The 19212-nt window shown below is 39.8% G+C and overlaps 1 protein-coding gene across 2 annotated transcripts in view; it reads right to left on the bottom strand.

Moving 5' to 3' along the window:
- The window catches only part of MFSD14B (major facilitator superfamily domain containing 14B), a 51499-nt gene that overhangs the window by 17968 nt on the left and 14319 nt on the right, over window positions 1-19212 (bottom strand). For both annotated transcript variants that reach the window (XR_014817155.1, NM_001243400.1), the window contains exons 3-4: window positions 7600-7662; window positions 2431-2558 (exon numbers count right to left, since the gene is read on the bottom strand). Coding sequence is in view for 1 of the 2 variants with exons in the window: in NM_001243400.1 (NP_001230329.1) it covers window positions 2431-2558; window positions 7600-7662 (191 nt within the window). In the remaining variant the exon portion in view is untranslated. The remainder of the gene's footprint in view (window positions 1-2430; window positions 2559-7599; window positions 7663-19212) is intronic.

The following is a 19212-nucleotide window of genomic DNA, read 5'->3' on the forward strand; positions in this document are numbered from 1 at the left end:
AAAATACATGTAAAGATGTATAATTAATAAAATTATAATCATGACAAGGAGGAAATAAAAACATACTAGTTTTGTTAATGCTCAGGAGGTGTTTGTATATGCAGTTTAAAAAAATGAAAGAGTAAGGGTATGCTTGTAAAGTTATAAAGTTAGCCAGAACAAAAATGAAAACTGTCTAAATTTCTTAGTTTTAGCTAAGAAAAAGACATACACACAAAAGCAGAAAAGATTTTATTAAAATTAATGTAATTAGACCAAAAATTTCTATCATATTCATAGATACTTAAAAAAACTAGTTAAAATATGAGCAAACAATCTCGGAGAATAAAAAGTATGGTTTATTCTAGGATATGTTTCAATATCAGAAATCCATTAACATAATTCATTACGGTAACAGATCTAAGGAGAAAATTCAAATGCTCTCCATTGATACAAAAGGCATCCATTAAAATTTGACATTCAGGAGTTCCCTTTGTGGCTCAGCAGTTAACTAGACTAGGATCCAGGAGGATGTGGGTTTGATCCCTGGCCTCACTCAGTGGGTTAAGGATCCGGCATTGCGGTGAGCTGTGGTGCAGGTCACAGACGCAGCTCAGATCTGGTATTACTGTGGCTGTGGTGTAGGCCAATGGCTGCAGCTCTAATTCGACACCTAGCCACATATGCCGCAGGGACGGCCTGAAAAAGCAAAAAAAAAAGGAGTTCCCGTCGTGGTGCAGTGGTTAACGAATCTGACTAGGAACCATGAGGTTGCGGGTTCGGTCCCTGCCCTTGCTCAGTGGGTTGACGATCCGGCGTTGCCGTGAGCTGTGGTGTAGGTTGCAGACGCGGCTCGGATCCTGCGTTGCTGTGGCTCTGGTGTAGGCCAGTGGCTACAGCTCCGATTCGACCCCCTAGCCTGGGAACCTCCATATGCCGTGGGAGCGGCCCAAAGAAATAGCAAAAAGACAAAAAAAAAAAAAAAAAAAAAGACATTCAACTTTGATTTAAAAAAAGAAAATCTCTAAGTAAAATAAGAACAAGTATTTTTCAACTAAAAAGTTAACTTAATACTCAATGATGAACATTATATTTCCTTTATATACATGAGGAAGATAGGTTTTTTAATTTAATATTCTCCATTAGTCAATACAAGCAGCAGAAGCAGCAGCATGAAACTGGAAGAGAAGAGGTAAAATCACTTAAAGATCTGAAGAGGACTTCCCGTTGTGGCTCAGTGGTAACGAACCTAACTAGTACACATGAGAACATGGGTTTAATCCCTGGCTTTGCTCAGTGGGTTAAGGACCTGGCATTGCCGTGAGCTGCTGCGGAAGTCACAGACATGGCTCCGATGTGGCATTGCTATGGCTGTGGTGTAGGCTGGCAGCTGCAGCTATACTTCGACCCTTTAGCCTGGGAACTTTTATATGCCATGGGCACAGGCCTAAAAAGACAAAAATAAATAAATAGAGAAATAGACAAATATCTGAAGGAAAAAAAATGTAAGGTATTGAGATGACATTTTTTAAAAAGGCACTGGAAAAGCATAACAAGTTCTTGGACAGAAAATCTCAATACCAAAAAATATAAAAATCCATCTGGTAAGTGACAAAATGATCCATTATGGGTACTCAGTACACATAGAATGTGACAAACGTTGACATAAAATCCCTATCAAATAGTCAAATTAAAGTATTTTCACATGACCCCACCCCCACCCCTAATCAATTAACTGTGTTTTAAAAAACAAAAAAACTGAACACAAAAAACCCTTCCATTCAAAAGTGTATTCTTCACATAGGAGGAGCATCTCAGCAGTAGGAATTTTGGCCAAAATCCCATCCTCTGGACTCCAGAAAAACTAAGTTATGGTTCAGGTGCAAATTCCAACATTTAGTTTAACATTTTTGTTAACTAAATGGCCTTGGTTACATGCTAACTATTCTCTCCCTACTTAGCATGAAAAGAAAAAATGAGATCAAATTAAAATTCATGTTACTACTTAGAACAGCCTCTTGGTCTTAGTGCAGTACACAGAAAAGTGACTCCTGCCTTTTGGTATCAACTATGTTCATGTCAATGCTCTAGAACAATGAGCTGACAAAAACCACACATGTGCAAAGTCAGATGTGCCACGGTTGTGTGAGAACAGGAATTGTCAGTCCCTCCCCAGGACCCAATCCTGTAACTCATCTCATGGCAACAACAGCTGCCCTTAGAGACATCATTTATTTCTATATCTTCCCTTAAGTAACTTACTTCTGCAATGTCTTCATTTCCTCATTTATAAAATGGGCATGACAGCAACTGCCTACTGGCTTTCGGGATTATCAAAGACTTCAAATGAAAACACAGGTACAATTGCTTTGAAAAGGTTAAAAAGTGCTCTGCAGATGTACTGTTCTCACGTGGCCCAGAAGAGTCATGATGGAGGGCCGAGCCACTCACCATGGGCTGATCCTCATCAGTGGAATTGGGAAGCAGGTGAAGAAGACAGTGGCAAGGAGAAAGGGCTTCCTCCCCCACACATCAGACAGAGCGCCTATGAGTGGGGCACTCAGAAAAGAGAGCAGGCCCTGGAGAAGAAAGCAGAAGCAAAAGTCATATTTATAATGGGATCTCCCAATTACTTGTAATTCTTAATTTCCTAATGCATTTCTAAATGCTCCAATTCACTTCAGTGGCCCCCAAACATAACAGTTGGAGACATTAAATACAAAATATCATTGAAAAAAAATTCTAACAAAATTTGTAAGCATGCTGTTTAAAAGGGAAGAAAGCGATAAGAGCTTGTTTTCTGGAAGCAACTGGAAAAGAGAGGTGATGCTATGTGTGTGTGTACGTATATAAATAAATATATATAAACACACCCACAGTGGACCCTTAACATGATACACACCAAGCTTACGGTAAGAAGCTAGAAACTTAATTCATTTTAATAAATATGTATATAGCATATCTATGATGTGCAAGGCTCTGAATTAACTGGTGAAATGAAGACACTCAAATGAATACATACCTTCTGCTCTCAAAGGGCTTATAAACTAATAGGGATTAACAGGATGATTATGCATATACTAAATGTCCATAAGACAAGTAGATTCTCTTTCCAACAAAGTTAAAGTTCTATCTGCCTAGTGAACCTACGACAGAGATAATGCAAGCTGCACAAGAGTTGAGGCTAAGGGGAAGCAAGAACACCACGCATAAGAAAAGGAAGTAAGGAAACTCACATTTACCACTTCCTCACAATTTGCTAGTCACGCTGCTGGCCGGCCACTTCCATACCATATCTATGTCAGGGCCCTTTATGGTGGCCACACACCTGCCTCTCAGACCCACTGGTGCCACAGTCCTCCCTTCACCTGCTCTGTATGTACAAACAGCCACCACCTGCCTTAGGAACATAGCCTCTTCTGAGTTCTGTGCCTACAGCCAAATGGACTTCTCTACTTGGGACATTTAACACTCACACTGCTCCCTATATACCTGAGCAAAGGTCCACACTTGCCATTTTGGCTAAGAAGCTGTCTAAAGCTTTTCCATCATTCCTCCATTCCCCAAGATGATTTTTCAGATCATGCTTTTGTCTCTATCCATCCCCTACTATGACACAGTTCAGCATTTCTTACTTGGATTGAAATAAAGCCACCTTAACTGTCCCCTGCCCCTGGTCCTATTTCCCTCTAGTCTGTCTTTCACATACTCCCAAGAGCAACCTTGATGAGATGCATATGTCAATTTTTTGATATCTTGTTTAAACCCAGCAATGATCTCTACTGTGCAGAGTTTCAATTCTTCAGCAGGTATTCATGGATGAAGTAATGACTGTCTGAACTTTGCTTTTAGAAGTTCCCACTGTGGTGCAAAGGGATTGGCAGCATCTCTGGACTGCTGGGACACAGGTTCCACCCCGAGCCCAGCACAGTAGGTTAAGGATGCAGCGTTGTCATAGCTGCGGTATAGGTTGCAACTGCAGCTCAGATCTGATCCCTGGCCTGGGAACGCCATGTGCTGCAAGATGGCTAAAACAAACAGAAAAACAAAATGAACTTTGCTTTTAAACAGTTCAAATAAAAATGAGTGAAGGAAGGGAGTTCTCTTATGGTACAATGAATTAAGGATCCAATGTTGTCACTGCAGTGGTTTGGGTAGTTGCCACAGCACAGGTTTGATTCCTAGCCCAGGAACTTCCACATAACACAGGGGCAAACCCCCCCCCCCAAAAAAAAGAGTGAAGGAAAACCAGGATAAAACCAAGAGTGGGAAAATGCTGATATATAATGAAACTGGATGATAAATACATGGGTGTTTATTATATTATTCTTTCCTTTGTGAACTTTCATAATACTTTTAAAAAACTCCTCAGCATAAGCACAAATAGAACCGTCCAAAAGCTGGCACCTAACACACACCCTAAGCTTTGGCTAATGCAATATTTCTTAGGTTTTCTGAACATCCCATGTTCCTTTGTGCCAATGGGCATTTACTTGCAAAGGCCCCTGCTGTGCCTGTATATACTTTCCACACTTGGACCTGGTAATCTACAAGTCACTCTTAACAACTATGGGCAAGAAGCACCTTGTCCTCTTATCTATTTTCTTAGCTACACAAGCATAATTAATCACACTAGTTTTGGAAGGCTGCAAAATAAACAATCCCCACCCAACTCCCCCCCACCCACCCCAGACGTGGTACACCCTATTACAATTATTTGTTGTCTATCTTTGCTATTGGATTAGAAATTGAGATTAAGGTCAGAGGGATGGTTTCTTTTCATCCTGTATCCCTGGTGCCTATCACAGGGCCTGGTAATAAGGGCTTTTAAAGAGGTTTGGTAAACTGAATAGAACTTGCAAGAAGAAATCAACACACAGTAGCTTCCAAGGTGACACTGATGAGAAGAAAAGGAATAGGATTTTAAACCCCTATCAGCCACCAATAAACCAGAGTCAATGGGCCAGGAGACAAGTAAAATGAAATAAGGGGAAGTGAGAGGAAGACTCAACGGAGGGCAGACAAGCTAAGGAGAAAAGACTCTGGCTCCTCTGAAATAAAATATTAGTCCATGTTCAAACCTTGTAACTTCTAAGCCATGGTGGATTACCAGGGCATTTAGTCTATTCTTACGTCAAGAGAGTTAAATGACCTCACTTTTTTTTTTTTTTAATTCTCTTTGCCTTTTCTAGGGCTGCTTCCTGCGGCATATGGAGGTTCCCAGGCGAGGGGTCTCATCGGAGCTGTAGCCACCAGCCTACGCTAGAGTCACAGCAATGCAGGATCCGAGCCGCATCTGCGACACACACCAAAGCTCACGGCAATGCCAGATCCTTAACCCACTGAGCAAGGCCAGGGATCGAACCCACAACCGTGTGGTTCCTAGTCGGATTCATTAACCACTGCACCACAATGGGAACTCCTGGATCTTTTTATCTTTATTATATTAATAATGAAACTAAGGTTAGGAAGGATAAATTATGACTAAGATAACACAGTTAATATGATGTAAAACAGATTTTTAAAGCTAAAGCAATCTACAGCCATATTCATTCCTTTGTGTTTAAGCTATATGAAGATATCTTGCCAGAGCCATGCTTTGCTGTAGGGTTCTCTCGTTATATCCCACCCTTGAAACAACAGCCAGTTATTAAACTATATAACTCCTTATTTAAATTCAATAAACTGAAGTTCAATAGTTGTTGAAGTTAAGTAAGTATTTGCCCATGCCCATGATTCAAACAAATACCTTTTATGTTTTTTTTTAGAGTAACACTACGGATGGCTCTAAGTGAACGTGTAATAACATGCCTGTTGGCTTTAGGGTGCAGACTTAGTTGGGTTTTTTTTTTTTGCAGAACCAGAATAAAACACATTTTATTAGCTCCACAAGACAAAATTAAAAGATATATGGAGTATCCTCTACAAAGATCTACTGTAAGGATAAATTTATGTTCTATTGGAGTTCCTGTTGTGGCTCAGTGGAAATGAATCTGACTAGTATCCATGAGGACGCAGGTTCGATCCCTGGCCTCGTTCAGTGGGTTAAGGATCCAGCGTTGCTGTAAGCTGTGGTGTAGGTCGCAGACGACACTCAGATCTGGCGTTGCTGTGGTTTTGGCATAGGCCAGTGGCTACAGCTCCCCTTCAACCTCTAGAGCCTGGGAACCCCCATATGTCATGCGTGTGGCTCTAAAAAGACAAAAAAAAAAATGTATGTTGTATTTTTATCATTGTCTTCTCTCATTTATTTATTCTTTTTATCATGGAGATAAAAACTGCTCACAAACTGGTGCTTAAATGAACAGATACCAGATTCCTGATAATATTCCTCCTCCTCTCAATGAATATTAAGAGCATCTTGTTTCATTTTATTTAAATTGCCCTGTTTTATTTATGTTATTGTTGTAAGCATCCCAAATTCATTTTGTAAACAGGTAAAGAATAACCAGCCTTCATTACAATTAAGGCTGCTCAAAGCTATGAATTCAGCAAATTTCTATGGCTGAATTCAGCAAATTACTAAGGCATAATTTTAAGTGTGCTGTTCACCACCAAGTAAAATTACGTAGATAGATATTATCTAAGTTGAAACAGTCAATTTATATCCTGTATCAATATACTCTACTACAAAGTGGGACTGGAACATTTATTTTAACCCCTTATTTATAAGCTTTTCTGAAAATACTACACTGAAATTTAAATAATGAATTAAGGCTAATTAAATGAGAGCGCAGAAAATTGTCTTTTTTTTTTTTTTTTTTTGCTTTTTAGGGCTGCACCTGTGGCATATGTAAGTTACCAGGCTAGGAGGCAAATCAGAGCTGCAGCTGCTGGCCTACATCACAGGCCACAGCAATGCCAGATCTGAGCCTCATCTGCAACCTAAACCGCAGCTCATGGCAACACTGGATCCTTAACCCACTGAACGGGGCCAGGGATTGAACCTGAGTTTTGTTTTTTTTTTTTTTCTTGTCTTTTTGCCATTTCTAGGGCCATTCCCGAGGCATATGGAGGTTCCCAGGCTAGGGGTCTAATCGGAGCTGTAGCTGCCAGCCTACGCCAGAGCCACAGCAACGCGGGATCCGAGCCGTATCTGCGACCTACACCACAGCTCACAGCAACGCCAGAACCTTGACCCACTGAGCAAGGGCAGGGATCGAACCCGCATCCTCATGGTTCCTAGTCGGATTCGTTAACCACTGCGCCACGACGGGAACTCCCCGAACCTGAGTTCTTGTGGATACTAGTTGGGTTCATTACTGCTGAGCCACAATGGAGTTCTCCAACTAAATCTTGATGCTTCCTTCTTCAATCTCAAAGTCTGTCTCCAAAAAAGACATTATATTCTGCTGATAGAGCAATTAAAAGCTCACATAATTAAACCTTTCAAATACTTCTGTGTACATATTAATAACAATAAGTAAAGTAATGCTTTTACCAGTGCCTTATGGATTTGCATTGTATTTTATTTTCTCTTTGATAAGCTGGCTAAAAATTTGATTTACAAAAGTTACAAAAGTAAACATTTCCCTAAGTCTCATTTAAACTTCCAGAGTTAAACTGCTAAGGATTGCTGGCTTTGGCTCACTGTATACCTCACAAAAAAACTGTTCTTACCTTTACACCTTGAATGAGACCATTCATGAGGAATGTGTGTTGAGGAAATGTTTCGTGTAGAACCTACAAAAAGCAAATAAACATCAAGACAAATTTAAAACCAAACTAAAGGGAAAGATTTCTGCCTCTGTTAATGGCAGGCTAGGTAAATAAAATGAACCGAGGAATGAAAAAGTTTAAATATCAGTGAAATATAGAAAAGACCCTAAAAACATGAAAAGATAGTAAGATACTGAGACAGAAATCAAAATAAAGCAAGAACCTACGAACACCCAGCATTCAGTTGCTTTTACTACAAAAGTGTTTGTAGCAAAAATAGTTACATTAGCTACCTCCTCAACCACCAACAATATAATCATGCACTACAGAGGTACACAAACTCAGGTATGGACCTGCAGCTCAGCTTCCTGCCCTAGGTAGTCTAGAAAACCTCAAGCCTTAAATTTGGATTGTACTGATCCAGACTGGTAGCACCTTCAGAGGTCAAGAAGAAAAAAATCAACAATCATTTCTGAAAAGGCCATCATCTAGCCTCCAAATCAACGATACATGTATTTTTTCAAACATAATGATAAATACATAATCAAAGGTAATCAGATACAAAAGCAAATCAGAAACCGTGAACCAGAAAACACCAACAAACAAGCAAACAAAAATATAAAACAGAAACAGACCATCAAAGACATATTTTGGAATTACTCAACATAGACTTTAAAATTAGCATGCTTATTATTTTGTTGAAAAATATACAAAATAAGTTTTGCAGCAGATTAAAAGAAAAAGAAATTTTAGAACAGAAAAAAGTCAAGTTAGAAACTTAATGGATATGTTTAACAAGATTAACGTAGCTTAAGAGAGAATTAGTGAACCCAAAAGTAGGTCATAATGCAGCATAGCGAGACAAAAGACAGAACATAGAAGAGAAGCTGCAGGAGTTCTCACTGTGGCACAATGGGATCAGCAGGGCCTCTGCAGCACCAGGATGTGGGCTCAATCCCCAGCCTGACACAGTGGATCTGGCGTTGCTGTAATTGTGGCATAGGTAGCAACTGTGGCTCAGAGCTGATCCCTGGCCTGGGAACTCCATATGCCCTGGGGCAGCCAATAAGGAAAATAAAAAGGGGGAAGAAGCTCCCTTCCCGCTGAAGTGGAAACAAACCCAACTAGTATCCATGAGGATGCAGGTTCAATCCCTGGCCTTGCTCAGTGGGTCAGGGATCCAGCACTGCTGTGAGCTGTGGTGTAGGCCAGCAGCTGTAGCTCCAATTGGACCCCTAGCCTAGGAACTTTCATATGCCATGGGTTTGGACCTAAAAAGCAAAAAAATAAAGGAGGGGTGTGGGGTGTGGAGAGAGAGGATACAGGAGTTCCCAGCAAGTTAAGAATCTGACATAGTTTCTATGAAGATGTGGGTCTGATTCCTGGCCTTGCTCAGTGGGTTTAGGATCCAGCATTGCCACAAGCTGCTGTGTAGGTCACAGATGCATATCGGATCCAGTGTGGCTGTGGCACAGGGGGCAGCTGCAGCTTCAATTTGACCCTGGCCCAGGAACTTCCATATGCCACATGTGCAGACATAAAAAGAAAAAAGAAAAAAGGAATGAAAAGGAGAAGATATAGCCTTTAGTTTCATCCTCTGAATTTAGTTTCCCTAGCAATCAGATGGGGCAGGCATATTTCTGAAGCCCAGGTATCAAATAAAAGGAAGCAAGAGTCTGCTGTTGCAGTCACCAGCTTTCAGCTAGTCTGTCAATCAAAGTCAACCTTGTCCTCTCCTCAGTCAGGCAAGCAACACTCCTCTCTGTACTGGGCTTGGTAAAACTGTCAGAAATTGCACTGACTCCTCTCTCACCATGCTTTACCAATTCTCTATTTGTTTTCATGAATCTCATTTTCACTCATTCCTAAGCCTTTTCTAGATAATTTATGTATTCTCCTCTGTAGCTTTTATTCTTTTTATAAAGTAGACCATAGGCAGAAATCAACAGGAAGAAATAAACAAAAGCATGGAGTGAAAATAAGAGAGGAGACGCACAGAGGATCCAAAAAGAAAATCTGACAATTAAACTTGTCCAGTAATGACAATGAGGCAGAGCAGTATTTCAGGAGCCAATGGCTGAGAATGAACTTGAATCAATGACAGACATCAATGTAAGATAAAAGCGGTCTAACAATTTTAAACAGTATAAGAAGAAATATACACACACAAATTAAAATTATATGAGTTCCCACTGTGGCTCAACGGGATTGATGCCATCTCTGCAGTACCATGATGTAGGTTCAACCCTAAGCCCATAGAGTGTGTTAGAGGATCCAGCATTGATTCCTGGCCAGAGAACTCTATAGGCTGAGAGGTGGTCAAAAAAAGAGAGAGAGGAAAAAAAAAAATCTATAGAGAACCTTATTTGGTTCCTAAAAACAGCCAGAGAAATACAGATTGCCTTCAAAAGAACAACAGCTGGACTTTTTTGTAAAAGCAACAACTGAACCAAGCAAGACAAGGAGCATGCTGTCCTATCAGTAATATGATGAGAAAAACAAAACAAACACCAACCTAAAATTTTATACCCAGTTAAAATGTCCTTTGAGAACAAAGACAAATATATACATTTTTTTGAGCTGGCAAAAACTGGTTTATTAACTTACAGTAATGTGTTTACTAACTTATAGATTCTGGCAAATAAAATATAAAAAAATACATTCCCAGAAGAAAACTAAGCCAGATATAAAATAAAGAGCAAAGAAAATGGTAGATATAAATAAACAGTGATGCTACAGAACAAAAAATGAGTCTTATAGGTTTTATTTTCAATTATACAGAATTAAAATAATAGCATTAGCATAAATGAAGTAAGTGACTACAAAATGTTAAATTTATTTACCTCACTTATATTAATATTATTGTCCTGGTTGAGGGTAAAGATATTGATTAATATTAGACTTTGATACATCTGCATGTAATGCCATGGCAACCACAAAATGACAGGAATAGAGAATACTTCCAATACAACAGGAGAACATTTTGCTAACGAGTCAATGCTAAAGAGGGCAAAAAGGAAAAACAACAACAACTTAGAACTGTGGTACACAGAACAGAATAATGAGGCAACTGAATTCACAGAGACTTAATACATCAGTTAAAAGTCAAAAAAGTATACCAAGTTTTAGACAGAATCTGAACCACAGGATTTGGAACCACAGACTCTCTTACACATTGCTGGTAGAAATCTATATTAGTATAATCACTTTAAAAAACAGTTTAGCAAAATCTGGCTAAATCAACGTTTGCACACCTATGATCCAGCAATGTTTAACCACAGAAGAAAGTGAGGTGCACGGACACCAAGACATGTACAAGAATGTTTACAGCAACACTGTTTAAACAATGGAAAAACTGAAGCAAATGTTTACCACCAGAAGACAGAAAATAATTTGTGTTAAAAGCACACAATAGGAGCTCCCACTGTGGGTCAATAGGTTAAGAACCTAAGATCCATGAGGATGCAGGTTCAATCCCTGGCCTCGATCAGTGGGTTAAGGATACGGCATTGCTGTGAGCTGTGGTGTAGGCTGCAGATGCAGCTTAGACACCATGTTGCTGTGGCTGTGGTGTAGGTTGGCAGCTGCTGCTTTGATTCAATCCCTAGCCCAGGAACTTCCATATACTTCAAGTGCAGCCCTAAAAAGAAAGAAAAAATGAAGAACAAGAAAAAGAAAAAAAAAGTGCACAACAGAGAAAGAGGAAGCCCCAGAATAGAACATGAGCATTATCCATGTGATACCACTTTTATAAGTTCAAAAATACCAAAATTAAGTGATAAATAAAAGCTATAACTGTGTGTTACTATATAAAATAATGTGAGCTAAAACTAAAAAATAATCAAGTAAATGATAAATAAAATATTCAGAATCGTGGGAGTTCCCGTCATGGCTCAGTGGAAGCGAATCCCACTGTATTCATGAGGATACAGGTTCAAACCCTGGCCTTGCTCAGTGGGTTGAGAATCTCGCATTGAGTGGCTGTGGTGTAGGCAGGCAGCTGTAGCTCTGACTCGACCCTTAGCCTGGGAACTTCCAAATGCCTCGGGTTCAGCCCTAAAAAGCAAAAAAGAAAGAAAGAAAGAAATTCAGAATCATGGTTACCTTTTTGGGGGAGGTAGAAAAGAGACAAGCAAAGAGGACACAACTAGAAATAAACTATTGTTGGGTTATGCATGAGTTTAGAGCTGTTTGCCACATCCTTAAAAAATATGTAACAGAAATAAATTTTTAAAATAAGGAGGCTAAAACATAAAACAAGGGAGAATGAATGTTTCAATCTATGTAACATGAACAAAGAGTTATGATTAATCTAATTCTATACACTTGAAGTCCTATGAATTATAAAAAATGGGGGGCAGGATAGGGCAACTGTCTCCTAAGTTTAGATGGTTTATCTCTGAAGGTTTTTTTTTTTAAATGACATTAAAATGTACTCACGGAAATGATTTCTTATCTAGTCCCTAAAAACATAAATTTTAAGGTTCAGAAAAAGTTGGTCATCTCAGCTAGTGGCGTGTGAATTTTAACTGCTGTACTGAGAAAAACAGAAATGTAAATAAGGACACCAAGTATCTCAAGTGGAAAATTTTTCAGAAAAATCTTCCCTTAATGACAAATTTCATAGGATAGAGATATAGAAATTTTCTTTAAAGAAAAAGGAATACAAACAAATATTAAAACTATTTGTCAAATGTATCACAATAATATGGTAAAACAGCAAAACCCAAGAGTCAATATATTTTACAAGACAATTCTCTGATCCTGAATGTGCCAGTTATTTATCCACTGTCTTTCAGCCCCATGTTTTTCCCTATTATATTTTGTCAGACCAAGGCTGAGAGCTTACAGAAAATTTTCAAACTCCTCCTGTACATGCGTTTCCTCAGTTTTTGCCAGTGGGAAACAGGGTTGGGGGAGTGTTGGCGAACACTACACCAATAACTCCAGGGGCTGCCTTCATGCAGTCAAAGGGACAGCAATGCTGATCCTCTGCTGACCCCAGCTTCATCCTCACACTCCGGACCTCTGACCTCCCCTAAAACAATTCTACAGTCAAAATGGTCCAAATGTGCATTCATTATCTGGTGATACAATCTAAGAATAAGAGATAACCTCTTTAAATCTGGCAAAACCATATCCCTGTATGAGAGAACATGGATTTACTGACCTGCACATTAAAATAAATAGATCTAAAAGAATTACTGGCAGTAGGATAGACTGTTTCTGGGTAACAGAGCCATGCCATAGGCAGATCCTCTAAAAATTTTCAATCTGTGCTTTTAAAAACTTTTCTACTTTTTCTTATTAAAAAAAGACAAACAGTAAAATTTTGTTAAATAAGTAAAACAAAGTCAATAATTTTTTTTCACAGAGGAAGGACTAAACACTTCATAAAATAAAGCAGCTGTAAAGAAAACAGCAATATTCCAGACTTTTTATGATATATTCAAAGTTTTTAAAAATACAGTACAGGAGGAGTTCCAGTCGTGGCTCGGTGGTTAATGAACCCGACTAATAACCATGAGGTTGCAGATACGATCCCTGGACTCGCTCAGTGGGTTAAGGATCCGGCGTTGCTGTGAGCTGTGGTATAGGTCGCAGACATGGCTCAGATCCCACGTTGCTGTGGCTCTGGCACAGGCAGGTGGCTGCAGCTCTGATTCATCCCCTAGCCTGGGAACCTCCATGTGCCGCGGGTGCGACCCTAAAAAGACAAAAAATAAAATAAAGCAATAAAAATTTAGCTACTAAAGATAACAGCACAATAAAGTAAACTTTAGTTATTAAAAGTATATTAAACATCTCAGATAAGAACAAGCTTTCATTTTAAATATCTTTCTATACTAAAAAATTCAAGAACAATATTGCCTTTACTCTTGGGAAGGACTATAGTAAACATAAAAATACCATGGCATTTGCTTTAAAAAAAACCTTCAGAAAGTTTGGAGAACTGAACTGACTTCCAGTACAATGAAGCTAATAAACATCTGTATGTGTGTATAAATACACACACACACACATGTATGTGTATATATACACACATTACATTCAAATATACACACAGCTCTTTTTCTCTTCTACCTAAAGTATCACTCATATGACAGAAAAAAAAGTGAAACTAATTTACAGCATTCACTATTTACCTGGAAAAGTGAAGCAATTCTGGATGATATAGAGCAGATGGGAAAAGGCTGAGAAAGAAATAGTCAAATGTGAAGGTAAAAAAAGATGTTTGAAGTTATCTTTTCAGAATCCACCGGGCAGGGTGAGGGGGGGGGTGCGGACCCAGAATTGGAGGAGGAAGAACATCCATAACTGACTAGATTATTAAAAGGTTATTAACAGGTATCTTTTCTCAAAGCTGCTGACCTTTACATATGTCCCCAGGATGAGAACCATAAGCACAGTTCTCTGAAGTGGGACTTCTAAGTAGTAATGGATACTTGCAGAATTGAATGGGGCTGGAATTCAAAACTAATAAGTCTCCCAGGTGGCTTATGGCTGCCAAAAGTGGCAAAAAGCCCTACTATAAATCAGTACTATAGAGGAAATCCCAGAGCACCAATACTTTCAGAGCTGCTATAAACAATCCTTGCAATTCATTATTACAGAACATGGATTTCCAACTGGGCTGGAAAAAAAAAGTCACTCTGGCTACCAGAGATGTCTAGACAATGACTGGCAAATTGGCAAAATTGTCTCATAACATATTTTCCAAAGTGAGTTGGTTGCCAATGTGTAAATTTCAGGAAATTCCACCAAACTCGATATTATTTTCTAGCATCTCATAGAAAGTCAGAAGATTTCAAAACATGGAGCCTGAACTGCCATGTTACCAAATGGCTAAGTAGATAGTGGCTGCTACAGTAGGAGCATGTATTCCAATGGCAACACCAACCCAATTCTTACCCTGCCTCTCACTTGTGTAGCCTCAGAAGACATTTGGTTTCACAAGCACTGATCTACCCTCTCATTTGTAAATATAAATACATAAAAAATTCTACAAATGAATTTGAGGAAAACCAATAAAAGGCACAAAAAGTAACACAAAAAGGAGTTCTCACTGTGATGTGACAGAATCAGTGGCATCTCTGGAGCACAAGGACACAGGCACTAGCCCAGCACAGTGGGTTGCCACAGCTGCAGTGTAGGTCTCAACTGCAGCTCAGAACTGATCCCTGGCACAGGAACTCCATATGCTTCAGGACAGCCCAAAACAAAAAACAAAAACACAAAAAGGTAAAGATAAGGGAGTTCCCGTCCTGGCGCAGTGGTGAACAAATCCGACTAGGAACCGGTTCGATCCCTGCCCTTGCTCAGTGGGTTAACGATCCGGTGTTGCCATGAGCTGTGATGTAGGTTGCAGACGCGGCTCGGATCCAGCCTTGCTGTGGCCCTGGTATAGGCCAGTGGCTTCAGCTCCGATTCGACCCCTAGCCTGGGAACTTCCATATGCCGAGGGAGCGGCCCAAGAAATGGCAAAAAGACAAAAAAAAAAAAAAAAAAAATCAACTTCATTACCAAATAACCAAATCATGGTAGGAAACAGAAGAAAGCTTTAAAACAAGTGTAGGTGTTCTCCATAAGAGTCAAGAGGATGCTGCATGTATTCAAAACAATACGCTGCACAAGGTCCTGCACCAATCAAAGCAAAACAAGTAAGCAAAGTCTTCAAGAATTTTTTACAGAAGATAATACTGAAAGAGGAAGACGAGCACTAGAATGTACACATAAAACCTACCTAAACTATAAAGATGAATAAATGAATTTAGCAAAATTACTAGATTCATGGTCAAGATACAAAAATGAATTGTTTTATGAACTAAAAATGAACAAACAGAAAATAAACCTTTACAATAGGATCAAAGCCCAAATACCCAGGAATAAATCTAGTGGAAAATACATGCACCGAAAAATGTTAGCTTCAGGAGGAAGAGATGGTGGAATAGAAGGACTGGAGCTCAACTTCTCTCCTAAAAACAACAAAATTCACAACTAAAGACTGAGCACTCTTCACTCAAATGGATTGGAAACCTTAAAAAATATACCCTACTCCAGAAGAAAAACAGGAGGACACATCAACAGGTAGGAGGGGTGATATCGTGATATAAACAACCCCATACCTCCCAGGTGGGAAGCTCCACAGACTGAAAACTAACTGGTTCACGGAGACTCACCTACAGGAGGAAGAGGTCTGAGCCACACATCAAACTCTCACGTGTGGCGATTCTGGAACTGGGAGAAAGAGCCCCCGGAGCATCTGGCATTGAAGGCCAGTGGGGCTTGTGCGCAGGAGTTCCACAGGACTGGGGGAAACAGAGACCCCATTCTTAAAAGGCGCACACGGACTTTCACGTGCACTGGGTCCCAGGGCAGAGCAAGGTCTCCACAGGAACCTAGGTCAAACCTGACTGCAGTTCTTGGAGGACATCCTGAGAAAACAGGGTGAATGTGGCTTGCTGTGAGGGAAGGACATTGAAGGCAAAGCTCTCAAGAATATTCAGCAGCTGCCTTCTCTGGAGGTGGCCATTCTGGGAAAATTTGGCCCCACCAGTCAGCTGCTGAGAAGCCCCAGGGCAAACAATAATCCAGGTGGGATCACAGCCCCACCCCTCAGTCAACAGGCTACCTAAAGACCCCTCAGGCACACAGCTGCCTCTAATCCCATCCAGAGACTAAGCCCCACCCACCAGAGGGATTAGAATCTGCTCCACCTACCAGGGGGCAGGCATCAGGAAGCCTACAGCAAGCCCCCATACCGACTTCAGCCACAAGGGGGACAGACACCAGAAGTAAGAGAGGCTACAACTCTATTAGTTATAAAAAGGTCACCACACCAAAAGCCTATACAAATGAAAAGACAGAGAACTCGAACTCAGATGAGGGAGAAAGGAAAAACCCCAGAAAACCAGCTAAGCCATGAGGAGATTCTTAGCCTCCAGGAAAAAGACTTTAGACTGTTGATGCTGAAGATGATGCAAGACATTGGAAATAAACTGGAGGCAAAGATGGATAACTTACAGGAAACACTGAGCAAAGAGATACAAGATAGAAAACTTAAACAAGAAGAGATGCAGAACACAATAACTGAAATAAAAAATTCACTAGAAGCAGCCAACAGCAGAATACAGGAGGCAGAAGAACGAATAAGCGAGGTGGAGAACAGATTAGTAGAAATTACGGATGCAGAACAGAAAAGAGAAGAAAGATTGAAAACAAATGAAGAGAGTCTCAGAAAACTCTGGGACAACGTGAAATGCACCAACATCCGTATTACAGGGGTGCCAGAAGGAGAAGAGAGAGAGAAGGAGACAGGAAAAATATTCCAAGAGATAATAGCCGAAAACTTCCCTAGCATGGGGAAGGAATCACTCACTCAAATCCAGGAAGCACAACGAGTACCATATAAAATAAACCCAAGGAGGAACACCCCGAGACACATATTAATCAAACTAACCAAAATTAAAGACAAAGAGAAAATCTTGAAAGCAGCTAGGAAAAAGAAACCAGTAACATACAAGGGAACCCCGATAAGGCTATCGGCAGATTTTTCAACAGAAACTCTGCAGGCCAGAAGGGAGTGGCATGATATACTCAAGGTGATGAAAGGAAAAAACCTCCAACCAAGATTACTCTACCCAGCAAGGCTCTCGTTCAGATTTGAAGGAGAAATCAAAACCTTCACAGATAAGCAAAAGCTGAGAGAACTCAGCAACACTAAACCAGCCTTACAACAAATACTAAAGGAACTTCTATAGGCAGAAAAGAACAAGAGAAGAAGGAAAGGAAAAAGAGCAGCAAAAACAAATACAAAGTTATTAATAAAATGCCAATAAGAACATACATATCAATAATTACCTTAAATGTGAATGGACCAAACGCCCCAACCAAAAGACATAGACTGGCTGAATGGATACAAAAACAAGACCCATATATATGCTGTCTTCAAGAGACCCACTTCACTTCTAGGGACACATACACATTGAAAGTGAGAGGATGGAAGAAAATATTTCATGCAAATGGGGATCAAAAGAAAGCTGGAGTAGCAATACTCATATCAGACAAAATAGACTTTAAAATGAAGAATATTTTAAGGGACAAAGAAGGACATTACATAATGATCAAAGGATCAATCCAAGAAGATGATATAACAATTTTAAATATCTATGCACCCAACACAGGTTCACCACAATATATACGGCAACTGCTAACAACCTTAAAAGGAGAAATCAACAATAACACAATCATAGTGGGGGACTTTAACACCCCACTTACAGCAATGGACAGATCAACCAGACAGAAAATCAATAAGGAAACACAGGCCCTGAATGAAGCATTAAACCAGATGGACTTAATGGACATTTCATCCAAAAACAACAGAATACAAATTCTTCTCAAGTGCACATGGAACATTCTCTAAGACTGATCACATCCTGGACTACAAATCCAACCTCGGTAACTTTAAGAAAATTGAAATCCTATCAATGTCTTTTCCGACCACAATGCTATACAACTGGAAATAACCACAAGAAAAAAACTGCAAAAAAACACAAACACGTGGAGACAACAACATGCTACTAAACAACCAATGGATCACTGAAGAAATCAAAGAGCAAATTAAAAAATACCTAGAAGCAAATGAAAACGAAGATATGACACTCCAAAACCTATGGGATGCAGCAAAAGCCATTCTAAGAGGAAAGATTATAGCAATACAAGCCCACCTCAGGAAACAAGAAAAAGTTCAACTAAACGAGCTAAGTTTACATCTAAAGCAGCTCGAGAGAGAACAGACAAGACCTAAAGTTAGCAGAAGGAAAGAAATCATAAAGATCAGAGCAGAAATCAATGAAATAGAAACAAAGAAAACCATAGAAAAGATCAATGAGGAGTTCCCGTCGTGGCGCAGTGGTTAACGAATCCGACTAGGAACCATGAGGTTGCGGGTTCCATCCCCGCCCTTGCTCAGTGGGTTAACGATCCGGTGTTGCCATGAGCTGTGGTGTAGGTCACAGACGCGGCTCGGATCCTGCGTTGCTGTGGCTCTGGCGTAGGCCGGTGGCTACAGCTCCGATTCAACCCCTAGCCTGGGAACCTCCATATGCCGTGGGAGCGGCCCAAGAAATAGCAACAACAACAACAACAAAAAAGACAAAAAGACAAAAAAAAAAAAAAAAAAAAAGAACGAAATACCAGCATTTTTAGCAACATGGATGGACCTAGAAACTATCATGCTAAGTGAAGTCAGCCATACAATGAGACACCAACATCCAATGCTTTCACTGACATGTGGAATCGGAAAAAAGGACAGACTAAACTTCTTTGCAGAACAGATGCTGCCTCACAGACATTGAAAAACTTATGGTCTCCGGAGGAGACAGTTTGGGGGGTAGGGGGATGTGCCTGGGCTGTGGGATGGAAATCCTGTGAAATCAGATTGTTATGATCATTATACAACTACAGATGTGACAAATTCATTTGAGTAATAAAAAAAATAAAAATTAAAAAAAAATTTTAAAAAATAATGTTAAACCCTAATTCAGAGAAAGTTTTAAAGGCTGTGTAATGAGA

Source organism: Sus scrofa, chromosome 10 (genome assembly GCF_054392235.1).
Source record: "Sus scrofa isolate SSC_HxYL_T2T_F1_AM1 chromosome 10, Sscrofa_HxYL_maternal_Yorkshire_Landrace_v2.0, whole genome shotgun sequence".
NCBI lineage: Eukaryota > Metazoa > Chordata > Mammalia > Artiodactyla > Suidae > Sus > Sus scrofa.